The sequence below is a fragment of the Schistosoma haematobium genome, chromosome 6 (assembly GCF_000699445.3).
Source record: "Schistosoma haematobium chromosome 6, whole genome shotgun sequence".
Lineage (NCBI taxonomy): Eukaryota > Metazoa > Platyhelminthes > Trematoda > Strigeidida > Schistosomatidae > Schistosoma > Schistosoma haematobium.
Window position 1 is genome coordinate 1,185,269 of NC_067201.1, and position 26,877 is coordinate 1,212,145.

The following is a 26,877-nucleotide window of genomic DNA, read 5'->3' on the forward strand; positions in this document are numbered from 1 at the left end:
GCCCCATTTTGTTATTGTTGTTGTTGTTGTTTTTGTAATCGATTATTTAAACAACCACAATCACCACAACAACAAAACAAAAATACCCATTGAAATTTTCACATTTTACAATTCGATATATTAAAACAATATACATAAATCATGAAGAAAAAAGAAAGTGCTAAAGAAAACTATTGTTGATTTTTGTATTATATAAACAGTGTAATGTATCTGATTACTTACGCCTGTTACTCTTTGTGGAGGAGCATAGACCACCCACTAGCATTCCCATCCAACTTTATCCTGGGTAATCCTTTCCAGCTCTTTCCAGTTATTATTCATCCTTTTCATATCTGTTTCTATTTCCCAACGTAGTGTGCTCTTTAGCTTTCCTCTTTTCTGATTCCCTTCAGGATTTCAAGTTAGGGCTTGCCTCGTGATGGAGTTTGATGATTTCCGTAATGTATTTCCTATCTATTTCCAATGTCTTTTTTTAATTTCCTCTTCAGCTGGAAGCTGGGTTGTTCTCTGCCACAGTAGGCTGTTTTTGATGGTATCCGGCCAAAGGATGTTGAGTATCTTGCTTAGACAACTATTTATAAACTCTTGTACTTTCTTGATGATGGTTGTAGTAGTTCTCCAAGTTTCAGCTCCGTACAGTAGAACTGTCTTGACGTTCGTATTGATGATCCTAACTTTGATATTGGTTGACACCTGATTAAATTATTACTAAAGTCATGAACTAACTTTAGCCAGACAGTTGTTGAGAAGCAAAAATAGTGTAGAGTGTTTTTATTAAATTTCATTATATGACCACCATCAGACCCAACGGTGAACGTGGTATTTTTTTAGTTAGATAAATTAGCAGGTGGCTATCAGTACTCAGTAGCTAACTAGATAACGCGATTGTGTTTGAAGCGAACGGTACTGGGTTGAGTCCAGGAGCGAACATCAACTCGGAGATGCAGGTACATTCAGCTGACGAGTCCTAAATAGGACGAAACGCACGTCAAACTGGATTTCACTGCTAGCCACTATCCATCTTTGCCGAATTATCATACTATGGTTTATATTTCCAATTTCAGATAGTTCGCATTATTTCATGATCATCATCATATTGCCACAGGATGATATTTCTCTTAATCCTGAAATATTCGAACCCCATTGGTTGCTATTTCTCTTCTTGCACCTTCAGCAATCCTTTTCAAATTTATTCATTATGGAGAATATTTGTTTATTTATTGGTTTATGGTGTAAATTACAAATCAAACAAGTTTCATTAAACCATATATGTTGACCTCGGAGATGGATGATTAATTTAGTTGGGAAGTTTTCATGGCAGCACTATAATTTACGGACGACCTTTAAGCAACAATAAAACAACCATGAGAATATTCACTTACTTAATAGGTTTAAAAGAGGGTTACAAATTAGTACGGGGAATTATGACTAAGATTTAGAGGGTTAGGATTTTTATTACCATTAGATATCAGCTATAATGCCAAGATGCTATCTAATCGTAAGGATGAATGAATTTCTCGCCAAAATCCAAAACTTGCCATCTTAAATCTGATTGGTTTGTCCATAAATTGTAATCTTGCCGTTTTCATTTACATTTTGAACACGGCATCGTTAATGCGTTAATACGAAATTCTAATTGCTCACTTCTCATCAAAGTACGTGCTAATGATGTCGTGTCTAGAAGAGCAATGACAGTTTCATAATCAAGCCAACCAATCAGCTCAACGAACACAACACCTCCAATAATGAGTGTTTTCCTTAAATTTACATGTTACTTACTTATATATCTATGTAAATGCTTGAAGGTTAATTGTTTTCTGTATGCGTTTTTAATTGTACAATGTTTTTTTTATGTTCATATCTTGTTTATCTATTCTACAGACATTACGTCAAATGACAAATGATCATCTTGTTCTTATGATATGTATTACAACATTTTTATCCTATTTGCCAGAAGCTGGACAATATTCATGTTTCTTCGTTTATCTTCGCTTAGTAAGTATATATATGGAAGATATTTTATCGTTATTTTTTTACTATGGAGTCTGAAATGGTTATTGAATCGTTAAGATATTTAGTTGAGTCTTAGGTTCGAACTCTGTCCCACGACATAGTAAATATCACTAGTCCTCACACTTAAAGTGTGACTTGATGCTAAGTATACTGATTTGTGTTTGGTAAATTAATTAAAAAATAAAAATATCAAATCTGAATTCAAGAACCCTGTCCCAGGACTCAAATTTTGAATAATTAAGCGTATATATTGTGAATCGTTATACGAAATTAGTGTAACCTTACAATTTATTGTATACATCTACATATTGTCCCGATTTTTTACGTCTTTTCAATCGTCTGATTTTCTGTTCTATCAAATGTGGATCGATAGTCAGCAGTTAATTAGGCATATACAACGTATAACCTGCTACTTGTGTGTATCGACTCAAGTTGCCACACCACATTAGCACAATGAGATTCCAGAGTAATATAAGAAGGGACAGTATTAGTGATAGTAGAAAGATTATGTGTAGAAGATATGATTGGGAAAGAAAATATTGAAAATTAGGACCATAGGAAGAAAAAAAGTGAATATACCCGAGTCATCATGAACAATTCCAAGGCTTGTCACTCAAAGCTTACAAACTTGGTTATGATAGTTGCTCAGACTAACCAGGTGATCTGCACCTACTTACATGGTTCAGTTCAACAGTCAATGAATTGATTGTTTGATTTCACCCCGTGGCTTAATCATCCCTAGCTTTCCTCTATCTTAGTCCTAAACTAGCTATCACTGCTCATCAAGGTCGACGGTGGTTGAACATACGTAATACTCGCTCCAACCACTATCTCAGCTGATAAAAATTCGTTGCCTCATCGATCCCAACTCATACGAACAAACAGTTCAATGATATACTAGTAACGTACGAATATCCTGCATTTTTAAAGTTCACGTCTCACAACCATCGATAGTAAAATAAATCTTAACTTAAATAATTACCTTATGTAATATTTTTATCATAAAATCGAAAATATTCAATAGTAAGAAGTGTAGATGTCATCTGAATTCAATTACGACACTGTCACCAGATTTCAAATCCAATATCGTTAATTACATGATAAAATTGACTTTGTAGATACTTCATAAACAAGTTTGTAACTATGGATATTCCTTGCTTTTACAATCAATCACTTCATTCTAATATAATTGTATAAGTGTTTTCAACTCATTTTAATGTCTTGCAATATGGATTGTGTCTATTGTTTGTTTCATGCATTATTAGTCAATGAATTTGTTAAACAATAATATGATATCAGAATGGGTTTTGTGGAGATTTTAGAAATTTCATAGATTGAAATCATGAGTCAGTTGAAGCTAGACCACCACCTGGTTGAACTCCACAGGTCTGTTGTGAGATAGGAACTCACTGAAGACAATGGTGTACGGCGGCGCAACTTCGTGGATTGGTTGAAGTTAGACATTAACACCGTTGGATGCCGGCTCAGTGGTCTAGTGGTTAAGTGCTCGCGCGCGAAGCCAGTAGGTCCTGGGTTCGAGCCCCGCGTGGTGCGGGATCGTGGATGCGCACTGCTGAGGAGTCCCATACTAGGACGAAACGGCCGTCCAGTGCTTCCAGGTTTTCAATGGTGGTCTAGCTTCAACTGACTCATGATTTCAATCTATGAAATAATATGATACATTGACAATGATTGTACTGTAAATATACACAAATTGTTTACGATAACAACAAGCATTCTATACCTTGTTATATATATATTTTTGGTATGAATTTACTTATGCGCATACATAGAGATATCAATCTCAAAGAAATTATATTTCTAAATGATAAAACGAAGTATGCATGTATGAGAACATGTATGCGTTCATATATAGATATATAGATATAGCTGTATGGACAAACGATATCTTATTTCTACTTAAAAAGCTATACAATTTAGGTGTAATACAATTATAGACAAACTATATACATGTTTTAGTTCATCATTATTGTCATTTTCATTCTTTCTTTGTAAATAAATAAGCAACATTTATATCGTAAACAACTTGGTTACTATCGATCAATAGTGTGTTTATCTTTTACAAACATCTTTTATAATCAGTTTTTTTGGTGCGTCCTTTTTTTTCTACTAAAATGATAAATCCAATTGTCAACTTTGTCAATAGAGTATCGTTTGTGTTGTTTGTCCTTGTTATTAAGTTATTCTTTTGCTAGAACCCTTCTAGGGTTACTATCAGTTTCAAGTTCGGATAGAAGAGGAGGGTCGGGTATAGGATCAGCATCCCCATTCTGTAGAAAACAACCTTGCTAAAAAAAATACTAACCAGAATAAGCAAATTAAACCATTTAAACTATGCTATTCGAGTTGAACGATCTTTATTCAGAAGTATTATGACGATGTCTCATGGTGAAAGCCGAGATTTTTCGAAAGTCTCAAAGTCGATGCCCGTTTCTGATAGCCAGAGCAACAATTATTATTGGTACATGAAATGTCCAAAAAATGTTGGAGACTGATAGGATCAGTCAAATAGCTGCGAAAATGAGAAGATGCAACCTGTTGGTGCTCGGAATAAGTGAAACCCATTAGACTCAAGCTGGACAAAAACAGTTAGTTTCGGGAAAGATGGTTTTGTACTCTGGCCATGAAAAAAATAAGATGCTCCGCACGCGCAGGTAGTTGCTCTCATTCTGTACAAAGTAGCACGTAAAGCACTTATTGGGTGGGAATCTTATGGATCCAGAATCATCCAATCATCTTTCAAGAAAAAAGGCAATCACAATGAATTTTATCCAATGTCATACATTTACTAATGATTGCAAAAACGACGATAAAAATAGGTTTTACGAGGGGCTGCAATCAACTATAACGAACTGCTCAGGAAAGGACCTGACAACGCTAAAGTCGAAATAGACAACACCGGGTATGAATATATCATAGGTCATATGGACTAGGAGAAGGAAACGAGAATGGTGAGGGACTTGCAAATTTATGTGCATCCAACAAAATGGTTATAGGTGGCACAATATTCTCCCACAAATGCACAAATAAAGCTACATGGCTCTCACCAGATCACACTAGAAAGAATCAGACTGATCATATTTACATCACTGAAAAATTCAAAAGGTCAATGGAAGATGTGAGAACCAGAAAAGGAGCTGACATAGCTTCATACCACCACGTGGTGGTTGCTAAGATGTAACAATTTAAAGAAGCACTGGACAAACAGCATTACTTCGAGATACTGACAAACTCAACAAATCCACTATAGCTCTTGTCAACAGGTCCAAAGCCTTACAAAATCTACTGGAAGAAGAAACTACAATAGAGAACAACTGGAAAGGGATTAAAGAAGTATTAACTTCAGCGTCCCAGGATGTGTTTGGCCTCAAAACGCATCATCACATGGAATGGATCTCTATCAACACCTTGGACAGAATCCAAGAGAGGAAAAACAGGAAGACATCAGTTAACAACAGTCTAACAAGATAAGAGAAAACCAAGATATCTCTTTATCCCAGTGTCACCACTGATACCAGGATTCGAACCCGGTATCATTAATTGCAGATGACAGCCCATTGTTCATGGAATCGCTTAATCCGGATAGCTAATAGCTTGTGCAACTAGCATTAGTTATATTTATAACAGTTTGTATTTCTTCATAATTGATAGTAAGAACGGCTACTAATTATTATCCACTGGCATTCATGGATCCTAAGCGGATAGTCTTGATATTGCCATTTAGTCACAATTTTTTAAATAGATTTTCATTCTGGTTAGCTGTAGAATCCGCGAAGCAAGTTTTGTCCTATCCAAGACTGATCGACTGAATATGCGTGCATGCTAATGTTAATGTTAACACTGGATTTCAAATTTACTAACTCTCATTTCAAAAACCCAACATGTTATCCACTGGACTATACAAGCCCTAACAAACAATCAGATGATATTATAGTGCTCCAATAACCTGTAGTAGGTATACAATTATATTCAGAAAATTTCACATTGCATCCGCGTCAGGGATACCGAAGAGATGGTCAGTAGTGTTATATTTTATACTTCAAATTAATCATGCTGTTCTTTCTAATAAAAATAATAGGTCATGGGATTCACTGAAGAAAATGTGGCACTATTCATTGCTGTTGTTGGTATCATGTCATGTATTGCACAAGTAAGTATAATTTTCTCCCTTATTATAATAAATTGTAACGTTCTTATGGCCATAGAATTACAAGTACTATTGAGAAGTAGTAACTAACCATCAAGATATGACTTATGTTTAGCCAATCTAGTCAGTTGATGTGATTGCGAATCTTCATCGCTTGAAATGTCTAAGATATGTACTACATATGCTCAATCATCATCTACGTCGATTTAGAGTGTAAGGGTGGGTTGACAGGAAACTAGGTTTGGTCAAACCTCACATGTGGAATCATTCCCTGAAGCCACTCACTGTTTTTTTCGAGACATATTATCAGCTGAAGACTACTTTTTTGCGATTGTCGCGACTATTTTGATCAATATTTAAGGGCGTGGTTTACAGAGGTTTAGGAACAAGCCATAATAGTGTATATGTATTTTATCTTCGTCTTTTTGTAGATTTTGTTTTTCTCAGTATACGTACATACCTTTTCATTCCGTCTTATCAAGCCATACTCCTTGTATTCAATCTTCCTCATTATCATTCTAACCACGTTACTTCAACTTCTTTACTTTTCGTCTCTTCATACTGATGTTATGTATTATGACCTGGACTAACTCCTATCTTATTATGGTTGTCTGCAAATAAGACAAAATACATTATCCAGAGTTAACATTAACTCTGAGATTCAGGTACATCAAACTGACAAGTCTCAAATAGGATGAAACGCGCGTCCTAGATTCCACTGCTAGCCAATATCCATCATTGCTTACAATTAGCTTGTGAATTAAGGTAATATCGAGGCAATACACACAGTATGCACATATACCAATAACAGATGGATCAATTGCAGTCTTAAACATCAGTGGGAAGATTCAAGGAAAACAAACAATACAAAGTGAATTTACATTAACTAGTGTTTCATAATTGGTCTTTACTTTACAAGAAGAAAACTTCTATAGAGTTGTTGATAAGAATTTATCAATACTTTAAGCTTATCAATAAATATATTTATATTCAATCATAAAATTTTTCATAATGATTCATATTTATGTATTTGTTATCTGTTTAATAATTAGTACATAATAATCGTACCATATTTGTACTAATTAAGTGGTTCAACAATATGTGACTGTGTCTATCATTACCTGTACAACAACAATAATATGTAATATCCTGTTACAGCTTCGTTCTTTCTCTCTCTCTCTCTCTCTCTCACACACACACTCATGTTGCATTCACACAGAAAATGTATTCAATGAATGTATGAGCAAGCGATTAAGTGAGTGATTGAAGAAAATAAGAGATTAGTAGTAACAAAGTGTTGAAAATAAACAAATTGAATCCATATTATACATTATTGTTTGTTATTGCTACTAATGATTGAATTTGAGTCATGAAGATGAAGAAACAATAAAAGAAGGATTTTGCCATTATTATCATCATCATTATATTCTTATAATAATAGTAATAATGATCCGATTGATTCTGAATATTGTTTATATAGTTATTATTATTTATCGTACCTGGACTATATTTTGTTTACTCTGTAACTACTTGTACTAGTAATTAAAGAAAAATGTATTCTCAATGGTTAAGATCATGAGTCAGTTGAAGCTAGACTACCTGGTTGTGGACCGCGAGATGATAGCAACCGATAGTTAGAGACCCTGAATGACATGACTCAAAATCGTTTGCAATGACGCAGGTGCATCCACTCTTTGTGTTCTCCCAAATTCTAATCTCCTGAATCCTCCTTGTCTGTTTTTTTTCTCTTCCCAAATTTATTTCACTGGATTATACTCTTTAAATAACATCTCCAAACCCTAATCTTCCCGATTACTGCTTATACTCTTATTACCTCTACCACTACGGGATTTGAATTGACCACTGCATCTCTGTGCTAATGTGGTATGGCAACTCGAACTGATGTACGTACAGACGAAGTTCTACGTTGTTACTGACTGACTGAAGCTAGACCACCACGGAAAACCTGGAAGCACTGAACGACCGTTTCGTCCTATTGTGGGACTCCTCTGCAGTGCGCATCCAGGACCTCGCCCCCTGCGAGATTCCAACCCAGGACCTACTGGTTTCGCGCGCGAACATTTAACCACTAGACCACTGAGCCGGCATCCAACGGTGTTAATATCTAACTTCAACTAATTCACGAAATTTTAGTGACACATTCACCATTGTCTTCATCAGTGAGTTACTATCTCACAACAGACCTGGTTGAACTCCAATGGTCACTACTTCTCACTAGAACTCCAGGATATACCTCTTGAAGCCAGTCACTAGTGAGCATATGTTGTTTAATATCAGATGGTGGTCTAGCTTCAACTGACTCATGATCTTAACCACTGAAAAATGTATTCATTTAGTGTATTTGTGTATGTGCGTTTTTCTCAATCTATCTCATTTTAATAAATATGATTATTATAGAATAAATCACTAATATGGTACGATTTTATTTTATTTTATTTCTAAGACTTTGTTAGAAGTTTTATGGTGTTACATTATGAATTGGCTATTTGTTCTAATCTTATAAATCTCTTAATTGAATCACGTGAGGTTATACTCCACTAATACAAGTATGCTTTATACTGATCAGACTAAATTGTTCTTCATTTTAACCAATGACCCAATTTGATTAACAACAAATAAACTTGAACAATAATTGCACAAAAAAAACCTTTACTCCAAGATTAAACTTCCATCTATCCTGGTAGTAGTAGTAGTAGTAGTTAATCATGAGTTGAATACATCAAGTAAATAAAACCCTATATATTCATAAATCTATATACATTACTAATTGCTTGATTACAAAGCGCTACAAATAAGAAATCATAGTTTACACAATAGTTAAATTATAATGTAGTAACTGCTTAATTGAATTCTTCAAATAATTACTTTGATTATTAAAATCTTTTGTTTCTTCTAATTATTCACTATTATTTTATAATCAATATGACATTATATATAATTATTATGTTACATAACTACTACTCCTAAAGTATTTCATTGTTGTAAATCATACAAGAGATATTTCCTGGAGTTTTAATGAGAAGCAGTAACCAGTAGAGTTCAACTGAGTCTGTTGTAAGATAATAACTCACTGGAGACAACGGTAGATGTATCGCTCAATTTCGTGGATTAATTGAAATTAGTTATTAACACCGTTGGATACTGGTTCACTGGTCTAATAATTAAGCGCTGATATGTCCTAGATTCGAATCTCACGAGGCGGGATCGTGGATGCACACTTCTGAGGAGTCCCACATTAGGACGAAACGGTTGTTCAGTGCTTCCATGATGGTCTAGCTTTAATTGACTCATGATCTCAACTACTAAAATCATATATATGTTAGTGTAAAAGTCATAATGAAGGACTAATTTTAAAAAAAAGTGTCTTTGTTCTATTCGTTCTTCTTTTTACAATACATTTCAAAATGAGAACTTTCACTATAAACTTTAAGTAATACAAACTTGAGCAATCGGTCCGTAATTAATTCACAATAATTTATGATAAATAATCACGTATTTAAAATCTAAGCTCTTATATTTGTACCGATTTCCTGGATGGCAAATCAATTGATGAAGTAATGAAACTTCATTAGTTAGGATGGATAGGACATGTGTTACGTATGCCCAACCACCGACTGTCCCGACGTGCGATGTTTTATGATGTAGGAGTAGATTGTAAGAAAGGTAGGGGCTGACAGACCAAAGCATGGTACAAATCCATAAAGTCACTAACAAGCGAACTGGGCCATGTTGGTTGGGATCTGCGAGACGATAGCGAATGATGGTTAGAGACCTTGAATGACATGACTCAAAATCGTTTGCAATGGCGCAGGCGAATCTACTCTTTGTGTTCTCCCAAATTCTAATATTTTGAATTCTTCATGTCCCTTTATTTTTTCTCTTTCCGACTTTATTTCACTGTATTATACTCCTTGAATAACATCTTCAAACCCTAATGCTTCCGACTACTGTTTATACTTTTACTACCTCTACGGGATTTGAATCGACAACTGCATCTCTGTGCTGATGTGGTATCGCAACTCGAGCTGATGTGCATATGTACGAAGTTCTACGTTGTTACTGACTGACTGACTGACCGATTTCCTGCATACTTTTCATTCTTCTATCTCATTTGTTGAATGTTTCATTCTTATGTTGAGCCTTACAGTTTTATTCTTTCTCCGTTTTTCTGTGAACTGCAAATGTCACAAGTTATACTGATATTCATTTATGTTATATCATAAATTGTCTATAATCAATTGACTAAATTACTTAATATATTGACATTAAAGTATAAACTACATCATCATAATAGTAGCAATGTTGAACACTTTTGTTCATTGTTCCGTAATCATATCCAATCTTCTCTATTATCTGTATTTCTATTTCAATTTCTTTATTGTTATTTTATGCTTTGTGTGTGTGTGTATGAAAGAGGGAGTGAGAGAGAGAGAGAGAGAAAGCCTATGTATATCACCAATTTTTCGACATGGATATATGTTACTCGATTTGTATTACATACACTGTATAGGTACTAAAATCAAAACACATGTAATTCAGTGCATATAACGTATAATTTTGTAGTCGACATAACTCATTTCAATTGTAGAGTATTTAAACAAACCGAAAAATAAAAACAAATCAAGTACAGTTTACCTGTTAATTTATTTCGTTGGTGTTTCATACTTAAGATTGTTGTCGATTTGATCATTTTAATATTTTTCGAACTACTCATTTGTTAATTGATCATTTGAATCAGCCTTACCTTTAATTGAATCAGTGTAAAGTTCTTGTTGTAAGAGTCTAGGGATAAACTTTACATTGTCAAATCAATCTAAGTATATTATAGTCAGTAATCACGGTTATGTTTTCGTTTATTCAATTATTAAATTGTAGATATTTTTATTAATTTCCATTGTAGAATTAATTGGAAGTTTGGGTTTGTCTGTGTTGTAATTTTTCTCCCATCATGACTGACTGACTGCCCTACATGTCCGTAGCATAATAGAGTGGTATTTTCGTCGTAGAAAACTACATTTTACATATAAGCTGACGAAAATCTTATAATAAAACACTCCTTCTATCATGGATTAGGATAATGTAAATAAACATTTTCGCTTCATTCTAATTGGTCGCCAGGCTCAAGTTTGAAACTACGTACAAAAGTAGAGTTTATCTTCACTCTTGTTAGAGGATTGTAGAGATTTTTTCATACTGTTTGCCTGAACCAATAGTCGTTAACAGAAAGCCATTGATACAAAATTTACATTCAAAGCAAAGCCGCAAAATGCCCTGGTACGGTCCAGGATGGGGGAGATTCAGCTCTCCCTCTCGAAATGCTCTTACAGCCACTTTCAGCGAAGTTCTGCTCACTGCTTTCTCGCGGTGAGGTTTTTGTTTACGAAATAGAGAGGACGAAGAGCGAATATCCAGTGCTTTAACCGAGTTGGTGGATATAGAGGGTCCACGTAGGGGAGTTGGGAAACCCTGATTCCAAACCAATGGTGTGCATGGACTCCAGGTTTGTGAAGGAACAAATGGAGTATGAACCTATTGTTGGTCAGCGGCTATCACGCGTTCGCGCCTCCTAACATTGCTCCACTCCCTTGTGGATTAGACCTATCTGTTAAAAGCTCGGGGTGGCCTCCTAAGAAAACTACCTGTCCCGGTCTGGACACCTGGGCAGTAATCCAGCCCTCTCACATATCGAATTACAAAGTGTGGTACACACATAATTGATGCCTCTATATACTAATTTTTATGTGCTCAAATGAATAAATCAAGGCAAAATAATTCAATACTCGGAATAGATCATACAACTGCTCTCCTGTAATTACACTCCAATCACACAGGCCTCACTATAAATCAATCATATATCATTTTCCCATCATATCTGTAAAGCATATCCCATCCATCTCAGTCGTTGAGGATTCTCTACCTCGTTAACCGATTTGACTTAATTACCTAGATATTCATATGCCTGAAGGTATAAGTTTGAATGTTGGCTTAGTGGTTTAGTCGTTTGACTTCCAATCACTAGGCCTTAGATTCCAAATACGCTTCCCTTACTTTGGTTCCAGTCAGTCAAATGTAGGTAACATAGAACCTCGTTCATGTGTACATTGGTTTATGTTTCCGCATAACAGCAAGATGAAATTGTCGGTGGAAATCCCAGAGTAATAGATATAGTAAAAATATTATTGTTCATAAAAAGATTATACGATTATACGGTTATACGATTCGAGAAGAAAATATAAATTAATCAGATAATAAGAAATTTATCGCAGTTTTAGAAACTTAAGATTTAAAGGAAGACAAATAGTGAATGCACTGTGCGATTGCGAATGATTTAGAACCATAGCACTCAACATTTCTAACCAGTCGTTATGATAGTCACGTGGACACGTAACCAGGTAGTCTACACCTATGTACGTGACCAAGTCCCAGCAGTCAGTGTCTCCATGGTCTGATACCATGTTTTCATTTGCCTGATTATATCTTTCTTCTACTTCGGTTTGCACAACTAGTTAGTATCAATAGCCTTCGTAATTTGTGTATGACACATGTCAAACTACCTGATAAATGAGTTAATCTATTTTTCTGTTGTTTCTTTTTTCTTTTCTATATTAACAGACACTTATTTTATCTTTATTAAATCGTATTATGCGACCAAAACGTGTTATTATATTTGGTTTAATATTTGAAGCAATTCAATTAACATTATATGGTTTTGTTACAAATTCTGGCTTATTATGGTCAGCTGGTTTAATTGCTGCTACGGGCTCTATCACATATCCTGCTCTAAGTACATTTATATCAACTCATGCTGCAGCGGATCAACAAGGTGTAGCACAAGTAAGTTAATTATTATTGATTACTATCAGATTCTGACTAAATATAAAGTTTTCGATTATCATGATTTGATTACATTCACTGATATAAAGTATTCGAGTTTCAGTCATCAAGTCCTAGGTTTGGACCCCACTCCGTCTATTTTGGTTTCAGTAATCGAGTAATATAGTACCTACGATGCCGGGTCACTTAGATTGGTGGCCACATTTTAACTTTATTGATATAATTCGATTCGTACATGACATTGGTCACTACCCAGTGATCAATCAGTTGTAAACACATCTCAATATTACAGGAGGTGGTAACGCCTCTGACTGTGAAGCTATGTGACACAAGATCAAGTCCGAAGGAAGTATCAGTTCTCTCAAGATAACAAATGCGCCTTGGTGATGAGTGCCAAATACCATAAGACGTAGGTTCAAGGTTTCTTGTCGACTACCTCTAGCTACCACCTTACACGGAGTAACATCTTTACCCTTCATTTTTCGATTGTGAATTCTAATCAAGTATCTGTTAAATGAGTTAATTATTAATTTAAATTAGCATTCACTAACAAAATGTTTAGTTTCGACTAAAAGATGCCAAAATGTGTTAAGAGGTAAATCTTATCTATTTTGAATGCTTTACTTCGAAACCTATTGTAGGTACAAAAAACAAGGGTATCTTTAAGATTGTATATGATTTTAAAATTCTAGATCTTTTTGGCAAACATGAAAAAAATTAATAGTAAATCGATGGTTTTTCAGTCGGGACAATAAAGAAAATCATTCGTTTCTTAGAATTGTATTTGAAATTTAAAAAGAACACCGATCATTCGATGTATTATCTGCATTTCCATGGTTTCTAAGAACACTTTCGAGGAATTATCATCGAAGTCAGTGAGCTCAACCTTTAGACAGACTGTATTACTCCATATCTAACATTACCGTGATAATTATGCAATAAGCATCAATTTGTAATTGTCCTCATTCCGACCTTCTTGAGATAGTTGGATCGCCTAACAGTCACAGTTGAATTCGGGTATCCATCAACAACGTTTTCTTTAACTTAAAATCTGAGTTAATTCACTATGCTCTTTGTAATTGTCAGGGTCTTATCACTGGAATACGAGGTTTATGCAACGGACTTGGACCTGCTCTGTTTGGGTTATTCTTTTATATATTTCGAGTAAGTTATTTAAATTGTTGAGTTTTTTCAACAAACTAAATTACATTCTATTCATTGAACCAAGTATAGTAAACCACTTAATAATTTTGTAAAATTTAGTGGACTGAAGTGATTTGGACATGTATTACATATAACCGATCACTGTCTACTTCAATGCAGAGATAAGTAGTTTGAGAAAAAGCTAGTGGTGATTGAACGAAAAAGATGTGACTAATTCCTGAAGTAATTAATGGTTGGTCTAAGGCAGCTATATAAATGCAGACTACCTGGTTGAGGACTTTGAATTAGAACCAATGCATTTACTCTTTTTTCTTCGATTAAGTTCTGAATTCCCCTGTTTCTTCGTTCATACATTTTTATCACGTCTTTTAGAACCATATTCTCAATGCCTAGCCTTTCATCATCATTGAACATCACAATTATCTCGATGCCAATGTTATTGATCCTGCTAATTTCATCTTACCGTACTAATTTGGCATCACAGTATCTCGGGCGAACGCATATATTATGCTACGCTCCACATTAACAAACACTTGATACATTGAATAATTTATCCAAACCCACATCCCAATATACAGCTATGATCACGTTGATTCAACAAAAGAGAAGTGATATTTAAGGAAGTATATATGACTGTACCATTTAAAAAGATATATAATCCGCAAATTGTGTTTAACTGAATAATAATGATGTGGAGTGTTTCATCAGCAGTATACAACAATATTATATCGTTATTGACGAAATACATGTCGTTTTAATAATAACTATTGTAAACAATGAACTGTTATTACTAAGTAGTGTATATAAAACATTGATATCTTAAGTGTGTGTGTGTGTGGAGTATATCTACAAAGTTATGTTTTAAAATACCACACCTTTTCTTTGAACGGGTAAATACATGAAGAATTTTATCCGTTGTAGTGCAATTTTATATTTAACATCACTTTCGTAATCATTATTGATTATTATTTTTTAATTATTGCTGTGTATTTAATTTGTAACCCAACCATACCATGTTGTATCATGCTCAGATATTTTATTGATTTTCTGATTGTTGCCCAGTCAGTCAAATATGATATAGAATCTTGCTACATATGTGTATCAGTTCAAGTTGCCACAGTACATTAGCAGAGAAAGATGAAATTACTTCGAGACAAATCTCAGAATAGTAGGAAAGATTGAATACAGAAACAAAAGTATAATGAGATTTCGAGACTCAAGATCTAAAAGAATACATAATGTGAATCCACGTGAGCTATCGGGAACGTTTCTGAGCGATTTCATCTCAGATCTCTAACCATTGACTACAATAATCACACGGACTCCTAATCAGGTATTCTGCATCTACTTAAATCACCCAATCCACTTATTAGTCACTTCATGGACTGATGCCATATCTTTGTATGGCCACTCTTAGCTTTCTTTTAACCTACTTCTATGCCAAATAAAATCACCCATCGAGGTAGGCGGTGGTTGGTCTTATGTAACACATCCATTCAGATTCATTACTTCATCTACCAATTTGCCATATTTTCTAAGTGTTTCTAGCTCTACTTGACTCAGTATTATAAAATCCAGTAATTTCTTGGTTATTAGAAGACTGTTGAATGTTGACTTTCCTGAATAGATAAAGTGTATGAGTGTTCGCCTATGTTTTCTTTACGTTGGAGCCATCACTTATTCAATAATGTGTTGTATTGTGTTTTTTACTGTTGAGTTAATCATTGTTTGTAAAATTTTCATTCTTGGTCTATGAACAATGGTATTCATCAAATGAGCTTGGTTATTCATGAAAAATATCCAAACTATATATATGGACCATAACTACTGCTTATGTATTTCGCTTCGTCTCGTTGATATTTTTTATTTTAAACACTCTTCAATGAATAAACTTCTCTTTCAATATTACAGATAAAAATCTTTTCTATTTCATAACCAGACTAATTGATGCTTTTTTCACTAGAAAATAATACTATTCTATCTAATTATGTTTAGGTCAAGTTAAATTTGTGACCTAGTCTGTGTTATTCTCTTTCTTGCGCTCTATAAAGATTGACTTACTTATTATATAATCGATCATTTTTGTGCTACTTGTTTCTCTCAATGTCTGTGTGTCAGTTTCAGCGTGTGTGTTTTTTGTGTATTACTTTATTGGTATCATTTTTAAGTTAGATAGATTGTGCCTTCTCAAAGATTATTCTGTTAGAATGTAGAAAATTATGGAGTCTATTGTCGACTATTTTTCCTTTCAAGTACAAATACTATGTTCACTTGACTTTGAACAGTACTTTTCATGTATAAATGGTTAGAGATAGTGATTGGTTACCTCTAGTCTGTAATCGGTATGTTGGGATTCGAGCCTGGTAGATTGCTGATTACTAATTTCCTATTGTTCCACCAGCGTTGTTATTAGGATACGAATCTGCTCAAGTCACCTCTTTCCATGTATATGTGTAAGAGAGAGTTAGTTTCAAACTATTCAAATATCAAAAGTAAGATAAGTATAGTGAGATTCGTATATACAGTTCGGATATAATCGGTTGTGTACACTGTAAACTAACATAAATATTATGTATTTTGTAAAGTTGTTTGTAATTATTTACTTCTTGTTTTTCAATGGTGTTCTCCTGTCTGTGTGTGGTATACAGGTATTTCACTCTTGGAATAGATGAAGTTTTATTTCTTCAAGACGACCCTTAATCTTTTAGAAAAAGGTCGAATATATCATCTAATGCTTTAATCCTACTATGTAAGCTGACAAGCTATTGTAGGGGTATTTTTCTTACTATTCACCTATCTTAATCCACCTTCCTTATTCTCCTGTCTGAATTGATTCGAATACATTTGTATTAGCATGAGTTGTCAGCATGTTTGTCTGAATTTCGACATTCAATTTCTTTGCACCGTTTGCATACCTGATCGAATGGTTAGTCAAGCGTTTAGAGCGTGATAATGATTAAATCGATTCATAGGTAGTCATTATCAAAGTAGAGTCCGGCAAAAATGTACGTTAGTTCAAGTTGCCATACTATATTAGCACAAAGATATGAACAGCAAAGGAGATCTAAATAATGTAGTAACAGCAATAATGAGAACGGGTCAATATTGGAAATATGGTTTTAAAAAATAGTTGGTTGTTATGCATGAAGAAATACTGGAATTGTGCATGGAGATGAAGATAAAGAGTAAATACTTCTGTTCCATGTCATCAAGGCTCTCAAACTATAGATCTCAACCAGATAGTCTACATCTACTAACATAACTGAGATAGTGACTTCACGAACTGATACAATGTCTTCTTATAACTAACTCTAACAACTGAGCGTAAAAATATTATGAGTATAAGAACTTGCGTCTAAATTTGATCGAATAATTTCACAGTATTTGGTTGCCAAATGTATTTCAGACATTAAGGTGAAAGAATGTAGTTTTAAAATCTCAGAGAATGGATTTAAAGTAAATCGAACGTTTCGTTTGATAATCTGGTCTAAGCTTTTTCAAGGTAATATCATCAAAATGATCGAATATAAATAAGTATATACTTCTGTGGTTAATTATATTACTAAATAGGTCATCTAATCACACCATATATCTCTTACACATTAAAACTAATATGTACTTTAAATACTGTTAACATTGATTGGATGACCTATTTAATATACAATTAACCAGAGAAGTATATACTTATTTACATTCGATCATTTTGATTATATTTCCTTGAAAAAGCTAGAACTGGATGATCAAGTGAAACGTTTGATTTTATTCATTCAAATTCATTCTCTGACATTTTACAATTACATTCTTCCTCCATGATATAATGAGTTCTTGACTAGTTATTTTATTCAATAAGAAAGATTAGTTCAGCGAAGAGTTCTCCCTTTTTCGGCGAATTCATTTTCAAAACTGTACAATCGCAAATATATATTTTCAATGATTAAGATCATTAGTCAGTTGAAGCTAGACCATCATGGAAAACCTAGAAGCACTGGACGGCCGTTTCGTCCTAGCATAGGACTCCTCAGCAGTGCGTATCCACGACCCCGCACCTCGCGGGATTCGAACTCAGGACCTATTAGTCTCGCACGCTAGCGCCTAACCACTAGACCACTGAGCCACCATCCAACGGTGTTAATGTCTAACTTCAACCAATCCACGAAGTTGCGACACCATACTCCATTATCTTCAGTGAGGTAGTATCTCACAACAGACCTGGTTGAACTCCACTGGTAACGGCTTCTAACCAGTACTCCAGAAGTATCTCCTGAAGTCGCACAACTTCGTGGATTGGTTGAAGTTAAACATTAACACCGTTGGATGCCGGCTCAGTGGTCTAGTGGTTATGTGCTCACGCGCGAAGCCAGTAAGTCCTGGATTGGAATCTCGCAGGGAGCGAGGTCGTGGATGCGCAGTGCTGAGGAATTCCACAATAGGACGAAACGGCCGTCCAGTGCTTCCAGGTTTTCCATGGTGGTCTAGCTTCAGTTGACTCGTGATTTCAACCTGTGAAATTCTGTAACACATTATTCAACAATTGAATTTATATGGTTAGTTTCTTTCAATAGTTAGGTTATGTATTTTCCATGTTCCAATGTTACTACTTAATACAAATCAGTAGGTTAATTGAATCACTACCCTTAATTTTTTCTTGTATATAATAATTTTCAAGTAATTTCATTGTATTGAAATACATCTATGGGGGAACACTTTCCATAATTGATCATTTCAATTACTAAACTAACTAATCTATCATACTTTCTTATTTTGATCGTTCCTTCTTTGTCTTAGTATATATGACATACAAACATTCTTATTTACTTTCTTCATTTTACAGAAAATGTTATTTAATAACCATTTTCAAAATATTTTTTTCTCCTCCCTCCCTCTCTCTCTCTCTTCAATAGTAACAATAGTTGTCATCTAAACATAAATTTACTATTATTGATTTAAACCCTATAATTAACAAAAATTAATTTCCACTAGTTATTCCGTTCTTTTTCTCTTAGTAACTTTCTACTTTGTCGTGTATTATTATTATTATCATCACTTACCAGTTTTCTGAGGGGGTTTTGTTGTTGTTGCCTTGATTACATATTCTATATGTGCCTAGACTCGATGTGTATTCTTAACTAATTTCTTATCTGATCATTTTCTTTTTGGATTATTCAACACTTTACATTTCTATGTCTGTATATCTACACATGTGTATATGTGTCTGTACCACAACTTTTCTTTTTTTTTGTTGCTTATTTTATGTCCCTCTCACTTTTTGTTTCTATGTCTATGACTTGTCTACACTATTAATTATTTAACTTTTTCTTAGACAATTATGATTGATTCATATACTACTATTGATTAACTGAGCGAGCTCGTGCTCCTTCTCCCTCTCTCTCGTGCGCGCGCTGTTCATTTTTTTTTCTCAGATTATGCTCACTACCATGTGCACGTATTGTCTGGATTTTTGGTAACTATTTTTATATTTTCGAGTTCTTTTTCCTTTTCTCTCGTTTTTTTCTATTATCTCTAACTCTAATCGTCATTTATCAAATTCATCATACATCACATTTACAAAATAAAATCATGTCTCTTGTAAGAATTATGTTTAATTTTTTATTTTATTTCTTTTTTATTTGTTGTTGTTGTTGTTGTTGTTGTTGTTGTGGTTACAACTTTTCTCTTCATTTTATGTACTTAATTATTTTACTATAATTCAATTGTGTTTCGGTTTCAATGAAGGAGGAGGAGGATGATGAAAATAGAGATAAATGTCGTTTGTTTTATTTGTGGTTCACAATTACTATCGAAATGAATGTAGAATTTAAAAGAAAACTGATTGTAAATTCTTTACTTATTTTTTCTCTTTTTTTTCTCTCTTCATTTTAACAATTTTAGTGTGGATTAATTGATTGATTATGTATTCTCTTTATGTCTCCGTTTACATATTAGAATTCACAACTGTTTTTATGATAGTGACTAATGAATAGATATTGATGAAGGATCATGTGTACTAGTAGTGGTTAGACAGCTAGTCAACAGGATTTCCTGGAATAATTTTTGATTCTTTTTATAGCATTCCATTACTGATGTTCTCTGTAGGATTCAAATCTTCGATAACCAGCTGTACAATCTGAGATGTTACCACCAAGCTATTCAGACTTACGACTGACTGTCTGTAGCACTTAAATAGTTACAATGGAATGACTACTGATTTTTAATTCTAAATTTATGTTTGTCTAGTCTTTTAACGTCGGTCGGATTCTGTTGATCAAATTACAATATGGTCGTTAGTCTATGTGACTCGACATCGGAAGCATTGTTTTGATATTAGGTAGTTGACGTGATCGACTGTGAAATACGAGTTTCCTATCACTAATTTCTAATGTTCTCTTCAAGGAGATGCTGGGACAAACATTACGTATCTCCAACCACACTCCAGTTTGAAGTGCAATCTTGCTTGGCGTACGTTGAAGCGAATCTAACAATAACCAAATCATATAGCTGTGAACTATGGATTTGAGTCGGTTTTGTACGTGTAAGCTGCCTGGTTAGGGTCTGTGTAATTATCGTGACCACTGGTTGGCGACAGAACTTATCGTTCTTATTCTCATTTATACTACCAATATTGCTACTCCTTTATTGTTCATCTTGTCAGTATTGTATCTCTTTCTGCCATTATGTAGTATGGCCAAAATGAAAATTAATGATAGTTGTTGCGCTGCATCTGTTAATCTCTCGCAGGAAATTCCTATTGTAAATTCAAACACAAGAAAATATCATAAATATTTGTATTGTGTATTTTGATTAGATTTGCGTACTTTTTGGCTTTTTCTCTTCAGACATCATTCTTCTTCCCATTGACGTTTAGGACTGCAATTAGTCAGTCTCGTATTGACATATGCGCATTATGTGTGGATTGCCTCGATAGTCCTTTAATTCTCAAGTATTATAAGCAGAGCTGGAATCCAGGACGTGCGTCTTGATCTGCGTAGGACTCATCGGCTGTATGTTCCAACGTCCCAGAGTTGATGTTTATTCTGAGACTTAAACCCAGTACCTTTCGTTTCAAACGCCGTCGCACTATCCATTTAGCTACTGATTTCGGATAGCTACCGGGTTGTGCAATGCGGTGGATGTTTTTCACATATATCTTGGCACTGGGTTCGATTCTTGAAGTAAATATCAACTCTGGGATGCTAGGACATTCAACTGGCGAGTTCCAAATAGTAGGAAACTCACGTCCTGGATTCCACTGGTGATCATCATCCATCTCTGGTTATCATCCTACTTCAGTTAGCACGGTGGATTAAGTTAGAATTTGACTTGTTTGATAAAATCCAGTCTCCTAAACCAAAGTAACTTGTTTTAATTTCTCAAAGTACTTATCTTTTCAACGAAATGTAACGCTTTATCTGAACTAAACACTATTCACTGTACGATTTCTTAAGCAAAAATGGATACCATAACTAATGTGGGCTGGTAAACCTTAAACATGTTTAGTGTTTCCTTGTCAAGATAGATGTAAATCACATATTAAAAGCAGTTTTTATACCCTGAACTAGCTCACACTCTGTTTCAGTATGTAAAAGTCAACTCCAACAGTCGTGTAATCAATCTGGATCTTTACAAAGTAATGTTTGACTAACATTAATTTCTACTCCGTTTTAACACCATTTCAACTGGTATGTTGTTACATTTTAAACCGCAAGTTACTTTTAAACTGGTATAATTTGATTCTGTCTACACTTTAAGATGTATACAACAATTAGTCTTACTTAGAGTTATAAATTAGTTTCCCACTCCTTATCAATGGGTATACCCTAACATCTCCATAAAATGTCAAACATCGATCTAAGCCAATTTGGTAGAATTTAACACATCTTACGTACTTTGATGTATTAGCACAAGTTGATTCAATAACCGGCTATGGCTTTCACCCTATTTGATCTTCCAGAGATGTACATCTAGTTAGTCACTTGTGTAAGCACATAATTATATAATTGGTTGTGTACAATTTGAAAGTAATTTTCCCCTCATACTTAATATTGTAATGCTGTTGGTTTGCATTTTCACTTAACTACAATCTTTTTTGTCACGATTGCTCCTTTCCAAATCATACCTCGGTCTATTCACCTTTTTAATTAAAAGATCATTATGCGAGTTACTGACCTTCGAGAAAAATATCTCAGTTTATTCATCCGCCTTTCAATAAGTGTACGGCATCCAATATTTTTCATGCTTTTTACGTTCATTGAATTGGTGATTACTGTACAAAAGAATATGATGTTCATATAACATTTAATTTCAACCACCCCTTGAATTTTCATTGAATCTGGAGTGTTCGAATGCACTACACTGACGTGTTTATAGCATGCATATATGGATAACTTTAGCTCTTAAGTTCATTGCTAACTTAAACAAACGGGAAATTAGCTTGAAATGCTGGTTACCGCATGTTTATTCAACATTGGTAAACCGGATGAATAAACTCACATATAAAATTAGTAATTAAAACTAATTCTTTGTTCTCTAATCATTTTCATGTCAATCATATGGTTGTTTTATTTGTATGTTTGTGTGTGAATCAACAAGAGCATTATGATGAATCAATCGTCTGTACTTAGCAAACATCATTCCAATGTGTATATTTTTATCTCTGTGCAAAATTTCGGCTTAGTAATTAATAACATGTATGTGGGTGGTTTTATCAAATATTCGTTGAAAAAGTTATGCACGAAATAAAAGACTTCATGAATAAAAAGAGACAATAGCAAAATACATTTAATTGCAAGGTCAAGGACAATGCCTATAGTTACCATACCTATATGTTTGTGCATTTTTCTTTTGTCAATTTTAACTTCCTCACATAAATATGTGTATATCAAGGTTTATATATATGTATATATATATCCTCACGGATTCCGAACGCTTGGTATTTGCTAGCTTGCATCATTTGTGGTAAAGGCGAGATATTTGTTTGTCAAACAGAGAGTGTGTATACTGCACGGCAATCCGCTCTCCTATAGTCTATGGTTGTGTAACACGATCTGTGAAAGAAGACACACATAGACTGTAGATCACGGGTGCCTTCGAAGAATTCACTACGTTTCGTGGAATACCCGAGTGAGGAGTATTGAGGTTATACCTCTAGTGAGCATATGCTAACATATAAATGTGAATTAAGTTGGTACTTTAGGATTCACTTCATACATATACTGGATTACATGATATTTATTTATTTGAACACATAAATATTGATACATAGGGACACTGAATACACACAAGTCATTTGATTTTGTGTGTGGGCCGTGATATTATCCGGTTGTCCAGACCGATAACATATTACGCGAATATACATACAAAAATACCAAACTTCTTAATGAGCAAACAAATACAATAGAAGGGGATTTTGGTTAACAGTAGAATTTAAGACTCATCAGTTGAATGTATTATTCATCTACTCATAAAAAATTGGGATAAATAATGTTTATCATTAGTCGTGTCTTCGTGACACCATTTTTCATTGCCGAATATACTTGGTATATGAACTCTATGGTAATCACTTCTTGTTCTTACAAATGATAAGTGTACAAACTACCTTAGTGCTATTCTTGATTGTTTGTATAATTAGATTCTTAATAGATTATAAAAGCGTAAATACATGCGATTATTAGTATTTATTTATTTATTTGAACATTTGGATATTGGTACAAGGGGACACCAGATACATATGCACCACACAAATCTCATTTGGTTTGTGTGAGGGCTGTGATACTGCCCGAATGCCCAAACCGAAGCAAGCGGTTTCCTTAGGGGGCCACACCCAGAGCCTTCGACCTAAAGGTCTGATCCACATGACAGTGGAGCATCATAAGCAGATACAGTCCCATAGTAGCCGGTCACCAACAACTGGTTCATAGGCCATTTATTTCTTCATGATCCTGAAGCTCATGTGCACCATTGGCTTGAAATCATGGTTTTCCAACTCTCCGTGTCCACCAACCCAGTTAAAGCGCTGGACATTTGGTTTTCGTCCTCTCAATTTCGTAAACAACACTCGTTGTAGGAGAAGGCAATGAGTAGGACTTCCCTGGCAGAGGTTATATACGCGTGGCCATGTGAGAGCATTTCGTGAGGCAGGGCTGACTCTCCCAACTCTCAGCCGTACTAGGTCATGCAATCAATAGACATAATTAGTTGATCTAAACTAATCTGATACAAAGACTTCTTTAATGATAATTCCAAATTTCGAATCTATCACATCCTTGAACTATTTTACCACACAGTCCCTGATTTGCATTAACCAACCTAATTACAATATTATTTAGCATGTATACAAATTACCTTAAACAAATGACGTCATCAACTTTTGACAAATCCCTTCCCATCTCATCGAGTACTTTTACTCTTTGTTCTTTTTTGTTTTCAATCGGTCTACTTTTGGACAGATAAAAGTTTTATCAATTGATGTACATTTCACGATAAGTTTGTATCAATGTCTGTTTGTTTGTTTGTTTGTATGTGTTGTATCTGTGTGTACATCATGATTATTTCAATAAAATCTAATAGACTTCTAGTCCACATTATTATTTTTATTATTGTATGTATTCGTATGTATCTATGCCAATTTATGTGCAGAAATCTATAGACACATAAACACACACACACACTTATACACCTCTGTAACTTATTGATTGATTTACATTGTAAAAATTTTTTACAAACAACTCATTTATTTTTTTGTTGTTGTTGGTGTTGGTGATATACTAGTAATACCTGTAAAGATTCGGAATAAAAGGGCATAAACAAGATAAACCATTCATTGTTAGAAATTAAGTCAATGAAACATTATTATATCTAATATAGGGGTTGTGGAGATTATTAAGTTTTTGATTGAGATCATGAACCGATTGATGTTAGATCACCTTTGGAAACCCGGAAGCACTGGACGGCCGTTTCATCCTATTGTGGAAGTCTCCTCAGCAGTGCGCATCCACGATCCCGCTCGCGCGAGAACGAAGGCCCAGGGTTCGAATCTCGCGAGCGAGATCGTGGATGCGCACTGCTGAGGAGAGTTCCACAATAGGATGAAACGGCCGTCCAGTGCTTCCGGGTTTCCAAAGGTGATCTAACATCAATCGGTTCATGATCTCAATTGTCATATCTACTTGATAATCTTAATAGAATCATCATTATCACAAGAAAAATACTACTAACATTAATAATAATAATAATGATAATAATAATAGTACAATGTTTAGGTAACAGTCTGCCTGTGTGCGTATGTGTCTAAACAAAATTATGTTTAACTGAGAGAAAAAAAATCATGGATACTTACTTCTGAGTAGTAGTCGTACACTAGAACAAAACATCTATCCAATATCCTTAGATTTCCAATGATGGTCTAGCGAATATCATTTGTCGATTTCAACGATTACAAAAATAATGTTCATATAAGATTTTTCTTCAATTTGTCTAAAATTAGAATAGTTAAACATTGTTAAAATTGTTTTACTTATAATAGTAAGTAAAACTATCACAGTAAGCCATTACATGTTGTTACATGTATTACAGTTTATATTGATATACAACTTACAGTTGAAAAATGGACGATTTTTTTTGAAGTCAATAATCAGTTGGATATGTGATTGAAGTGCAGTTATTAACTATCAATTGTTATATTCCAGTGAAGAATAAATTATGGTTAACTTCCGAGGACTATTAATGGACTAATATTATCTATATATTCTTATGGTATAACTATTGAGCAATTAGATTATGTATATTTATATTCCTCTTATTCTAAGCTTTATTTTGACCTATAATTTATTATTGTACAAATTACGGTTCTTAGGCTATGTTCAGTTTATTGACTACTACCTCCCACGCTCACAGCCACATTTGGCCAAATCTTGTACAAATGTTGTTTTCTATTTTATGGTACGTTGTGGCCTGTCTGGTTGATATATTATAAACCGAGTATGTTTGAAATAAAAGATTCGATTCATATTGCAGAAGCTGGTATTGTGCTCTGGAACTAAGTGGACGGGTTAGCAGGACATAGGACCAATAAAGACGCTAGACTGCTCATATCGGTTGAACGTCATTGGTTTGGCATAGTGCTAAGATTGTATAAGTCGTATTCTGATTGGTGGACAAATTAATTAAGCTCGACACGAGTCTCGGAAATCCTTTGCTCGATCCATTTTGGGGTTATGGACGTACATTAACAAATTGTCTCATATTAGGATGAAAGAGATGTCCAGTATTTCTTCATTCTCAATGGTTGTCTAACTAAAATCAATCCCTGATGCAAATTATAAAATGAATTATATTTTTCACTTTGCAATATATATTCATGTCATGGCTTATGGCGCTGTCAATTATCACATGACAGAATCTCCAATCAGAACACCGGCTTATATGACCTTGTCCCTGTGCTGAACCACTGATACACCAACCAGCACTAACAACCTTGTGTCAACTCAGAGTCTTTAGTGGTCCTCTGTATGTATAGTAGCTTCTCTCCTAACCCAGTTCGTTCAGTCCAGAACACGAATATCAGCCTGCACTGTGTGATTTGTATATTTCAGACATACGTGGTTTATGTACAAACAGGCCAGACCACCTCACACCATAAAATGAAAAATAACAATTATTCAAGATCAAGCCAAAAGTGGGAA

The 26,877-nt window shown here is 34.3% G+C and overlaps 1 protein-coding gene across 2 annotated transcripts in view; it reads left to right on the top strand.

The window, feature by feature from the left end:
* The window catches only part of HIAT1_1 (Hippocampus abundant transcript 1 protein), a 55,371-nt gene that overhangs the window by 14,182 nt on the left and 14,312 nt on the right, over positions 1-26,877 (top strand). Inside the window, exons 5-8 of one of the 2 annotated variants that reach the window (XM_051216637.1) lie at positions 1,882-1,995; positions 6,113-6,184; positions 12,815-13,036; positions 14,123-14,200. In XM_051216637.1, the coding sequence (XP_051065226.1) occupies positions 1,882-1,995; positions 6,113-6,184; positions 12,815-13,036; positions 14,123-14,200 (486 nt within the window). Of the gene's footprint in view, positions 1-1,881; positions 14,201-26,877 lie in introns of both variants that reach the window. The other variant, XM_051216638.1, reaches the window with a different exon arrangement.